Raw genomic sequence first — 12,459 nt, 5'->3', positions numbered from 1 at the left:
TTGTATTTTTTATTATTTGTTTTTCATTACTATTATTGTGTATCATTATTTTTATTATTATAGGGCTGTTTAAGAATTTACAAAATTCCTTTAAATATGCTAAAAGTGTTTTGTTTCATTGTGTTAAGACATTTTCGTTGGCTAGTTTATGTTTGAACTGTCTTTTACATTATTTGCTCCGTATTTAGCTTGAGACAGGTTACAAGTAGGCCTGTTAAATGGCATTAGCCTATTGTTGTAATTTGTTGGGTTGGCCTACGGTAAGCACTTGCCTTTGTTGGTAATTGATTCAATATGAGCCTGTTCAAAACTTTTGTGATGATTTAAACCAGTTCTTAAATATGCAACACGTGTTTTGTATAATTCTGTTGAGCCATTTTCATTGGCCAAATTAAGTTCCATCTGTAATGGTGTGTTTGCCGCAATATAATAGAATTACCAGTAGGCATACTATAGGGCTAATAACACTCAAACCATGAAAAGAAAATACCAAAGGCTTAGATCCAAAAGTTAATTTAATGCTGCAATATAATAACCTGTTTGAATGTTCCCTATATACAATGACTTGACTTACTTTTGATATTACCCTAATAAAGTTAGGAAACTTTTGTGAAGGTTTGGTGTTGTATGGCTATTATTAGGCTTAGCTACTGCAGGCCAATGAAGGCCGTGCACACCAGGGCTCCAACTGACTCTGACAGTTGAACTTGATGTGAATACGATTTTTTTAGGCATACCAGAGTTACTCCTTTAATCTTGAAATATAATTATTATGTTTATAAAAAATATTCTGATCGAAAATTAACAAATTAGCCTCGTTCGGTACACATACAGTTGAAGTCGGACGTTTACATACACTTAGGTTGGAGTCATTAAAACTTGTTTTCAACCACTACACAAACTTCTAGTATAAAACAAAAGTTTTGGCAAGTTGGTTAAGACATCAACTTTGTGAATGACACAAGTATTTTTTCCTACAATTGTTTACAGACAGATTAGTTAACTTATAATTCACTGTATCACAATTATTAGTGGGTCAGAAGTTTACATGCACTAAATTGACTGTGGCCTTTAAACAGCTTGGAAAATTCCATGAAATTATGTCATGGCCTTAGAAGCTTCTGATAGGCTAAATGACATAAGTTGAGTCAATTGGAGGTGAACCTGTGGATGTATTTCAAGGCCTACCTTCAAACTCAGTGCCTTTTCGCTTGACATCGTGGGAAAATCAAAGGAAATCAGCCAAGACATCAGTTAAAAAATTGTAGACCTCCACGAGTCTGGTTCATCCTTGGGAGTAATTGCTCCAAACCTGCCATAAAAAAGCCATACTACAGTTTGCAACTGCACATGGGGACAAAGATCGTACTTTTTGGAGAAATGTCCTCTGGTCTGCTAAAACAAAAATAGAACTGTTTGGCCATAATGACCATCGTTATGTTTGAAGGAAAAAGGGGGATGCTTGCAAGCTGAAGAACACCATCCCAACCGTGAACCACGGGGGGTGGCAGCATCATGTTGTGGGGGTGGCAGCATCATGTTGTGGGGGTGCTTTGCTGCAGGAGGGACTGGTGCACTTCACAAAATAGATGGCATCATGAGTAGGGAAAATTATGTTGATATATTGATGCAACATCTCTAGACATCAGTCAGGAAGTTAAAGCTTGTTCGCAAATGGGTCTTCCAAATGGACAATGACCCCAAGCATACTTCCAAAGTTGTGGCAAAATGCTTAAGGACAACAAAGTCACAGTATTGGAGTGGCCATCACAAAGCCCTGACATCAATCCCATAGAAAATGTGTGGGCAGAACAGAAAGAGCGTGTAGGACCATGGAGGCCTACAAACCTGACTCAGTTACACCAGCTCTGTCATGAGGAATTGGCCAACATTCACCCAAATTATTAAGGGTAGCTTGTTTACGGCTACCCGAAACGTGTGACCAAAGTTAAACAATGTAAAGTCAATGCTACCAAATACTAATTGAGTGTATGTAAACCTCTGACCCACTAGGAATGTGATGAAAGAAATAAAAGCTGAAATAAATCATTCTCTCTACTATTATTGTGACATTTCACATTCTTAAAACACATTTGTGATCCTAACTGACCTAAAACAGGGAATTTTTTACTAGGATTAAATGTCAGGAATGGTGAAAAACTGAGTTTAAATGTATTTGGCTAAGGTGTATGTAAACTTCCGACTTCAACTGTATGTCTGTGCAGTAGATAAGTATAAAGAAATGCATGTCGGTGTCAGGAACATGGAGCCGGCATATCTCTATCTTTCTCTCGGTCTCTCCAGGGCTAGGCCTAAGCTTCTCTTCCTTTATATTTCTTTGTTAAATATTCATATCATACAGTGGATGCCTAGGCCTATATGCATGCAATGCCCTGATGCATTTAGCGCTCAAATCTATGACAGCTGAACCGTGAGGTGGACAATTATTGTTTTAAAAACAATAGGCTATAAAACAATAGGCTATACAGTTTTGAATTTGCTACACATCGAAACATAATTCATTGTTTTTTTGTAATTTGCTATAGTCCGTTTTTAAGGACACATAACTGTGGATCTTTGGCCAATATCACTTGTTTATTGATCGTGCTGGCAGCGCCCAATCTGAGGTTTCTTTTTCTCTCTCTTTCTACTCTCGGATCTGAACGGTTCACTCGGATCTGAACCAGCAATGACTATTTGGTTCTGTTTTCCATGGGCCTTTTCGGAACGGGTCCTACTGTCCTTTGGTCTATTCAGAATGGGTCTCTTTAATTAAAAAAAATAATTTATGCATATTGATTCGGGTGGGAAAGCCACAGGTCCTTTCCCGGATCACCTGTGAAGACCTCTAGTGTGTAGGCTTATGTGTTTTATGGTTGCATAGCTTTGAAACGTTTGTCTCAAGAGGTTTCATTTGGCTCTGGAGCACAGGCGGCAGTGGCCCCTTAATTGGTGAGAATGGGCTCATAGTAATGGCTGGAACAGAATTAATGGAATGGTATTGAACACATCAAACACATGGTGTCCATGTGTTTGATACTATTCCATTCACTAAATTCCAGACATTATTATGAGCCGTTGCAAGGCTGCTCACTGCAAGGCTGTGCAAGGCTGCTGACTGCAAGGCTGTGCAAGGCGGCTCACTGCAAGGCTGTGCAAGGCTGCTCACTGCAAGGCTGCTCACTGCAAGGCTGTGCAAGGCTGCTCACTGCAAGGCTTCTCACTGTCTCTTTTTGTGACCTGCATTATGTTTTAGCATAGATGTTAAGTTCCCTATATAGGAGACTTTGAGTGGTTCTGGACCGGTTGCGATGGATATTTCTGTGTACAGCGCCCTCTGTGAACGTCCAAACATCAATTGCTTTAGATTCCCTAAAAGCGTAGGTTGTCCCGACTCATATGCACTATTCTTGCAAGCGCAGCTGTGAGGTTCACAAACGCAAAGAATCGTCTCTTTGAATAGTGAGCGGCACGTCACATTTTCTGTCCTATCCAGACAAAAGAACGATTTCCTGTGCCTGTGAATCTCGTAGCTGCAATAGCGCATATGAAACGGGAGACTAGCTGATGCAACAATATCAGTTTCATCTGTAAACAACTGTAAAAATAATAATAATAGTTCAAACGTTGTTTAGGAAATCTGTTCCCAAATATTCCCACAAATAAAATAAAAAGACATCTGTGATCATGTCTCAATGTAATCAAGGTATAAAATGATTATTTTCAAATACTTTATGGGCTTAGTTGTGGTCAATTTGCAGTGTACAAATTATTATAATTATGTTCCGGGCCCCCCGACCATCCACTCTGACAAAAATGTAGTTGCCTACCCATGCTCTACCAAGAGTAATTCACGGGATACATACATTCTTGAACAAAATACAACAAGAAGAAATGTATTTGTTTTGTACTTGTTCCAAAGGGGATTTCAGACCCAATTAAGGGAAATTACTATGGACGTTTACAAACAAGCCCATTTGGCTCTGATCATGGCCTTAATTAAGATCTATTTCATTAAACAAAAATGCCCATTAGTTCCCTAGCATAGTATTATATAGCAGTTTTGTCTTAACTGCTTTCATGAAATCAATGGAATTATTTTTCTAGTTTAAAGTGTTTCTGATTTTCATTCTCAATTGCTTGTACTGTAACCTCCCCATGCAGAGTAAAATGCGTTCTATCACATTCATCTATCAATGCTCAGATCTAGTGGAAAGACTTGAAGTTTGTAAACATTTGAGCTGCTTCACCCACAAGATGGGTGGGAATAACCAGAGGCCATGCTAAATGTAAAGACATTCGCATGCTTCCCAGCCGAAACAGTTCAGGGAGTGAATTAAGTACAGGGAGTGAATTTAATAAATAAACGAACATGGAACAAAACAAGAAACACGAGTAGCGTACAGACATGAAAGAGATCAACAGAAACAATAACGCCTGAGGAAAGAACCAAAGGGAATGACAGATATAGGGGAGGTAATCAGGAAGGTGATGGATTTAGGTGAGTGTCATGAGGCACAGGTGCGCGTAACGATGGTGACAGGTGTGCGTAATAATGAGTAAACTGGCGACAACGAGCGCCAGAGAGGGGGAGCGGGAGTAGACGTGACATCGGGCATATATTAAGACAACATTTTGTGAATTTTTTGTTTGTTTTGGACTTTGGTGAGGGATATTTTGGCTGTTCGGGCTCAGTTGTGATTGTTTAATAAAGTCTTTGTTGTCGTTCAGTGAGAGACGACTCGTTTTCATGCAAAAAATGTCATTAAGAAATACTGCACCAAACATCTTAGTTAGATGTAAAATTGTGCAATTAAATTAATGACAGATTTCTTGAGTTATTTTACATTAATTCTGACTATTTTGACGAAGTGTATACCGGCTACGGCGTCTCAAAATGGACAAACGGTACTATTACCATTTGTTTCTCATTTTTCAAGCAAAGGTCTTTTAAGGGAGTAGGTGAGCACATTCGTTCGGTTCGGCTAGGTGCCAGCCGAACTGAAGCATGCTTACACCTTTACAAGCTTGTCAGTGGCCTAGTGGGGAATCTCCTAAATAAACCATGCAAAATCACACCTCTCCATATGGCCACACCACAATCATCATCCCACAGAGTTCAACCGGTAGACCTTAGAACTCTGAGCAAAAGCAAGAAAGACAAAGAGAGCGAGAGATAGAGAAACGTAATAGGTAGAAATGAGGCCTATCCACTTGACGTCAGGAAAGGGGGATAAGGAACACTTACTTTTCACGTACTGTCCTGAGATGACAAATAGAGTGAGAGAGAGAAAGAGACTATATCACTAAGTCAATCGTACAACATGTATCACATATAGGCCTCCTAGATTACTCTACGATCAATCACTTTGGCTCTAGTCTAGTACAGTATGTTGTCTATTTCTCCAACCAGCTGTAACAACAACTGCTGATCTGAAGCCATCTCTTACTGGGATTGGATAGCCTACAAGTCAATTCCAGTGAAACAGTAACTTACGCACCAAATCATCACTGGTAGCTTCACCATGGTGTTCTACAGTAAGTGGATGTCTTAAAAAATACTACATGGAACAAATTATGCTCAAAATAGAACCTGAGTTGTAACATTTTTATAAAAACAGGATAGTTAGCACAGTAAGCAGATATACCAATGAAATTGTTTATGCAGTCTGACAGACTTTTTTAGGAGAAACTGTAGCATCTTGTTATACATGCTAACTGGCCTGTTGTGCATCAAATGAATACTGTGCAGGCACTGTTTCAAGTGTTTCATTAGAAACAGTGAGTGTTGTCTCCTCATAGCAACAACACCATCCTTGCTTTCACCACAGGAAACCTCATAGAGGAAACTCAGTTAGTGAAATCACCTTCCAGGAGATGACGGTTAGGGTGAGTCTACAACTACTCACAGGCTAAAAGTTTCCACCTCTCTTAAACCTGTATATAGCCATAATATTACATTTGAAATCTCTCTATTCCGTTGGAACTTTTGTGAGCGTAATATTTACTGTTTATTTTTGATTGTTTATTTAACTTTTTTTATGATCTATTTCACTTGCTTTGGCAATGTAAACATATGTTTCCCATACCAATAAAGCCCTTTGAATAAAGCCCTGAGAAAGAGAAGTAGATGGGGGCTGCCTGCATGTCCTCTGTTGCAGAGGGGTAGGCTCATGTGGTGCACCTTCCTGCATGGAGAGAGGAACAGGGCGTGTTTTTGCACATCCTCAGAGATTTATTTCTGACAGCTCAAAAAAAATAAAACCTCTCCTAGACCTGAGTATCTGGCCATCTCATGTCTTCCAGATAAGACTCCCTTGGAGTCCCAGATACAGTACTAAGAATATCTTCTGTTCACTGCTATTTCCCTCATCTGGAACGGTTAAACCAGCAGGATGACAATAACATCTTCTCAATACAAGGTATTAAAACTGTCAGATGCACAGAACGCGTGGTCCTTGAAAGGTTGAAGTATGTTAGATTCATGACATGTACTGTGCACCAGATGTAGGATAGTTGAATGTGATTACCAAGGTGACTGTACTGTGTTTCTGTAAGCACTCAGAGGCGGAGAGTTTGGTGGAAACTTTTAGCCTGTGAGTGGTTGTGGTCTAACCGTCATCCCCTAGAAGGTGATTTCCCTAACTCAGTTTCCTCTATGAGGTTTTCTGTGGTGAGAGCAATGATGGTGTTGTTGCTATGAGACAACACTCTCTGTTTTTAAGGAAATGCTTGAAACAGCACATGCACAGCATTAATTTGAAATATTTTTCCTAAAAAAGTCTGTCTGACTGCATAAACAATTTCATTGGTATATCTGCTTACTGTGCTAACTCTCCTGTTATTATAAAAAATGTACAACTCAGGTACTATTTTGAGCATAGTTTGTTCCATGTAGTATTTTTTAAGACGTCTACTTACTGTAGAACACCATGGTGAAGCTACCAGTGATGATTTGGTGCATAAGTTACTGTTTCACTGGAATTGACTTGTAGGCTATCCAATCCCAGTAAGAGATGGCTTCAGATCAGCAGTTGTTGTTACAGCTGGTTGGAGAAATAGACAACATACTGTACTAGACTAGAGCCAAAGTGATTGATCGTAGAGTAATCTAGGAGGCCTATGTGTGATACATGTTGTACGATTGACTTAGTGATATAGTCACTCTGGAACAGGAAAATGATCCTGCTGTACAATAGTGTTTTAAGGATACATACATACAGTAGCTCCCACTATGCACAGACGTCAGTTCAATGTCTAGTTTTCATTTCCATTTGGTTGAGTTGTCAACTAACGTGAATTCAACGTGAAATCAACTAAAAATGTCACCATGTCATACGATTTAGGTTCAAAGTTGGGTGAAAAAAACACGAACTTCCCACATGTTGATGACGTTTTGCAAATCCAATCAGTTTTCCACGTTGATTCAATGTCATCACATAGATCTTTTGGGTTGAAATGGAAACAATGTTGATTCAACCAGTTTTTGCCAAGTGTGCTGCATCTATATTTGCCTTCAACCAACAGACCACGTTGGCCTTTACCGCCAACCTTCCAGACAACCAGGGTTTCCCTTAGGTCTCAGGAAGAAGCAATATATTTTTGTTCCAGCTTGACAACCGTAAAGCGAACACTCTAGACTCCCCTCTCTTTATCCAGAAAAAGTCACCTGATTTGTCCTGTGTTATGACAGGAACAGTGTGCAGTACTTTATTGCTGTGCATTGCCTTGCGTAAGATAAACATAGTCATTTATTGAGAGTATAACCTTATAAGCAGCAAAGTAAAACATAGCCTGTGGGATATAATGAATAGGTGGGCAGTATGGTGGTGTGGTCAGGAAGCAGGGACTCATTGTCAGTGTTCACAGGGATGTACATTATATACAGCTTTGACCTGAGCCAATGTAATTAAGTGAATGATGAAACTGACTCATTCATTGGCTGCTTGAGGTGTATGCGTAACATCTGTCATGCTGACTGTAGCTGTGGTTCCTATCGGCAGCAGTGCTAAGGCCGACCCAGAGCCAGCACGGGCTAATGTCAGGTGGCTGTTCAACTTAATGGGGCTCCCGCTCCCTACCTCCACCACCTCACTTTGATGGAGCACAACTGCAAAGGGAGCTGGGATAGCAAGGAGTGCTACTGCTTTTGAGTATCTCTGAATCACCCTAATTAGTCAACCAGCTAGGGCCTAATGCCACACCCGCTGCTTAAGCGTTTTCAGTACTTGCTAGAGAGGATTGATTTGTGATAATCAAGAACATTTGTTTTTTGTTTGCACATTTTCTAATTTAATTCCAGGAAACACATTGCTCGATTGAAACATTTTAGGGCTTAAACCCATTATGCATATTAAAAATGTTGGGATTAAAATACTTCTTACTATCTGTAACTTATTATTAGTAAATATTTAATTGTATTATTTGTAACAATAAAAGTTTTTAATGTGACTACTACCATGCATTAGTGGGAAAGGTTAAACACACTCTGCAAACATACTGTATCTTGTACAGACCTGATGAAAATGAACGAACCACACTTCTATCTTCTGACATTTACAGTATCTATGGTTTTTGGCCTGTGAATCGACTTGTGTTAGTTGAAGTGCTGCCTGTCTACCCACCTCCCATTGTCTGTCTGTCCGTCAGGCATTTCAAACAGCGTCTGCCAAAGCTCAGTATTATGCTAAGCAGGATTTTATTTCAGGAATGACATGACCATGGGCTTTGAGCCTCCCCAGCACAAGACCCAACTGGCCTGTGCCTGAGCCTAAGCCAGAGCAGGACTGAGGGGGATCAGCAGGAGGCTCTGGCGAGTATCAGTTGGTCCAAGAGCATCCTTCTGCTCGTACCCAAGTTATCCATATTATCCATTGCCTTGTATAGCACTGGCTCACTAACACATTCAAATGTGTTTTTATGTTCCACTTTGAATGGATCAATTTACACTAAATGAGAAGTGTTGAAAGGTGAAACAGGATATTTGGAGGCCAAATAGAGCCTCCCAGGTCCTCATGAGCTCTGGCCCTTTGTCTTCTCCTGTCTGTCTGACTCCCTGTGCCAGGCTCTCACCCTCTGACAATCAGCACTTTAATGAGGATTTGTGGTCACACAGTGTTGCTCCAGCTGGCCACACTGTTAGACTCAGGCTTTTTTGGAGTAGGTTTATTTTAGTAGGTCAACTGAATCTTTTTCATGATGTATGTAGCTAGCGCAAGTATACATTTCTCTCCTTATTGTATGGCATCATCAGTGATGATCTGGCTAGTTAGGATCAGAGCTGATACACATATTCAAGTGTAGTTAAATTCAGCTTCCTTAAAGCTGATACATTTGTTTTGCATAATTATTTGCATAGCATGCATTAAAAAAAATCCGCTCTGAGCTTGCCTCATGCTGCCCTCTGGAAAAGGCTGTGGATTAGTGAACAAGGTGCGACACCTTGTGGTTAAATTAAGAATTGTTATATTTCACCCAGGAACTGGTGATAACTTGTTCATACCTGTGTTGTCTACTGAACTAATCTCTCCATGTCATCCCAGGGATCGTCTTTTCTACTCTGGTGTTTGGACCTGCCTGTGGTTTCCTCCTGGGGTCCCTCTGCACCAAGTTCTATGTGGACTTTGTCTTCATCGACACAAGTAAGTCACTGGGAAATACAACCGACCTCACCTTACACCAATACTGTGGAAAAAAACACAAACAGAGCACAGGCTATACAAAACTGCATTCATTAAGAAGTTAAATGAACTAGCAATGCATGGAACTTCCTTCCATCTCATATTGCTCAAATAAACAGCAAACCTGGTTTTAAAAAACAGATAAAGCAACACCTCACGGCACAACGCCTCTCCTCTATTTGACCTAGATATTGTGTGTATGCATTGATATGTAGGTTACATGTGCCTTTAAAAAAAAAGTATTTAGTTCTGTCCTTGAGCTGTTCTTGTCTATTGACATTCTGTATTATGTCATTCTGTATTATGTTTCATGTTTTGTGTGGACCCCAGGAAGAGTAGCTGCTGCTTTTGCAACAGCTAATAGGGATCCTAATAAAATACCAAATCATTAGAACTAAGTAGTGTGCTATTCAAGGTTAACCAAAATAACATTAATCTGTAAATTGATTATGGGGAAATCACTGAAATGTGTGTTTGATGTTAACAATGCTTGTATGTGTTTTTTTCTGTCCCTCCACAGGTAAGCTGGACATTACCTCTGATGACCCTCGGTGGATCGGAGCCTGGTGGGGGGGCTTCCTCCTGTGTGGTGCCTTACTCTTCTTCTCATCCCTCTTCATGTTTGGCTTTCCCCAAACCCTGTCAGACCGAGAGAAGGACAGGGACGGTGGAGGGGAGAGTGAGCAGGCCATGCTCCCCTCTTCCTCTCTGCCCCTGGACTATAATGAGATGCCCAAGTCCAGCAACGGGGTGGGACGCAACAACCATGAGCCCATCAATGGTCCCACCTGCTTTCAGCAGCTCAGAGGTGAGAATTGTTTTCTGTCCCTTTATAGTACATGTAGTATTTGTGCAGTTAAATTAACAATTGTTATGCTATTGTATATACCGTATCACGTCACTTATTCTCCATCTCTATCCCACCATGATTTGTTTGGCTATTATGTGCCCACACATAGTTCTATACAATACTCATGTCAATGGTGGAGAATTCAGTGTAAGACCAAATAAACATAATGTAGTCCCCACAAACTATGTATTCATTTAACACCTGTGCAAGAGAGCAGACACTAAATGGGAACATTTACCCCATCAATGTTGGGGTACAAATCTGAGTATATGCTTGTATGGGTGTCACCAATCAACTACATTACACGTAAAAACAGCTTCAACTAGCACCACCGATTCTATATGGCTAGCCAGTCCACCAGCTTAAAGAAACAGAAAGTTAGCATTTAGCAGTCTTTTTTATAATCCTGAAAAGGACAACTTGTAAATATTATGCAGCAAAAAAAGCAATGCATATTAAAATTGGATTTTAATAACCACATTGTGGGCTTGTTAAAACACACAAATCATTACGGATTTTACTGATGTCGATTTTTTTGAATGCCTCTCAATGATGGTGTCCTTGGGCTTTCCCCCATAGTCTGCGTTTCATTGACCTCTTTACCGCATGTATGTTTTTTCTCAAAACTGCAATAAAGATTTTTTATAAACCTAGTTTCAGATGCTGTTTGTAAAGTGTAGGCCAGGGCTCTCCAACCCTGTTCCTGGAGAGCTACTGTCCTGTAGGTTTTCACTCCAATCATAATCTAGCCCACATGATTCTAATAATTAGCCAGTTGACAAGCTGAATCAGGTTAGTTACAACTGGGGTTGGAGCGAAAATCCACAGGAGGGTAGCTCTCTGGGAACAGGGTTGGAGAGCCCTGGTATAGACTATTCTCTGATAAGCCAGGGGTAGTGTATGATTTATGCTGTCTGTTATGAGAAAATAAAGGGAATTAAATCCTCTGCTTCCACAGATACTATTTAGCTTTTTACTAAATATGAAGAAAGAGAAATATACATTCCACATGAGATTACAAAATGTTTTCAGATTTTGATATTACCCTTACTCCAGTTAAATTATAACTGGCAGAAGAAAAAAAATCTAAAATATATCAGAAATAGCAAACGATAGTTAGACTTGTTAGCAGTTGTCTGCGTCCATGTGGCACTTTGAAATTAAGGATCTCTTCATCTTCTCTTCTCAGTGATCCCTAAGGTTACCAAGCACCTTCTGTCAAACCCGGTGTTCACTTGCATCACGCTGGCAGCCTGTATGGAGATCGGTGTGGTGGCTGGCTTCGCTGCCTTCCTGGGGAAGTACTTGGAGCAGCAGTTTAACCTCACCACCTCCTCAGCTAATCAACTACTAGGTTAGGGCCAGTGGCAGGCACCTACATGACACACACAAATACACACAGCCACAGACCCCCTGGTGCAACACAGGGAGCAGTACAGTGAGAAGCATCAGTACAGTATATGAGAAGGTGATAAGGTTAACATATGGCGGTATTAACTCTCTTCAGGAATGACTGCCATCCCCTGTGCTTGTCTGGGGATATTCCTGGGGGGGCTTCTGGTCAAAAAGCTGAACCTCTCAGCGCTGGGGGCCATTCGCATGGCCATGCTGGTCAACCTGATCTCCACCGCCTGCTACGTCTCCTTCCTCTTCCTTGGCTGTGACACAGGGCCTGTCGCTGGGGTGACCGTCGCCTATGGCAACGAGTAAGAACAGCCTGTACCTACACCACTGGTTTAGCATATGTAATAGCAGTGCTTCTCTTGGGGGAAGGGGGTTTGATGAAAGTAGGAACAAGGTCAGCCACACACTGACTACAGAAACATTAGTCAATATACAAGTTACTTCAAATCTGTTTGGAAATAGCGCTTTCACTGATTTCTGAGATAATAGCTGAGATAGTAGCTTATACTGTCTAGTTCTACAGAA

General features: G+C 40.6%; 1 protein-coding gene across 1 annotated transcript in view; it reads left to right on the top strand.

Annotated features, from left to right (window-relative positions):
- Window positions 1–12,459, top strand: part of slco3a1a (solute carrier organic anion transporter family member 3A1a) — a 52,993-nt gene that overhangs the window by 34,871 nt on the left and 5,663 nt on the right. The window contains exons 3-6 of the mRNA XM_024423565.2: window positions 9,543–9,641; window positions 10,201–10,488; window positions 11,720–11,884; window positions 12,038–12,236. Coding sequence (XP_024279333.1) covers window positions 9,543–9,641; window positions 10,201–10,488; window positions 11,720–11,884; window positions 12,038–12,236 — 751 coding nt within the window. The remainder of the gene's footprint in view (window positions 1–9,542; window positions 9,642–10,200; window positions 10,489–11,719; window positions 11,885–12,037; window positions 12,237–12,459) is intronic.

This window comes from Oncorhynchus tshawytscha, linkage group LG06, assembly GCF_018296145.1.
Source record: "Oncorhynchus tshawytscha isolate Ot180627B linkage group LG06, Otsh_v2.0, whole genome shotgun sequence".
Classification (NCBI taxonomy): Eukaryota; Metazoa; Chordata; class Actinopteri; order Salmoniformes; family Salmonidae; genus Oncorhynchus; species Oncorhynchus tshawytscha.
Note: the sequence above shows the minus strand (reverse complement) of the source record. Positions and strands in the feature narration are given on the sequence as shown.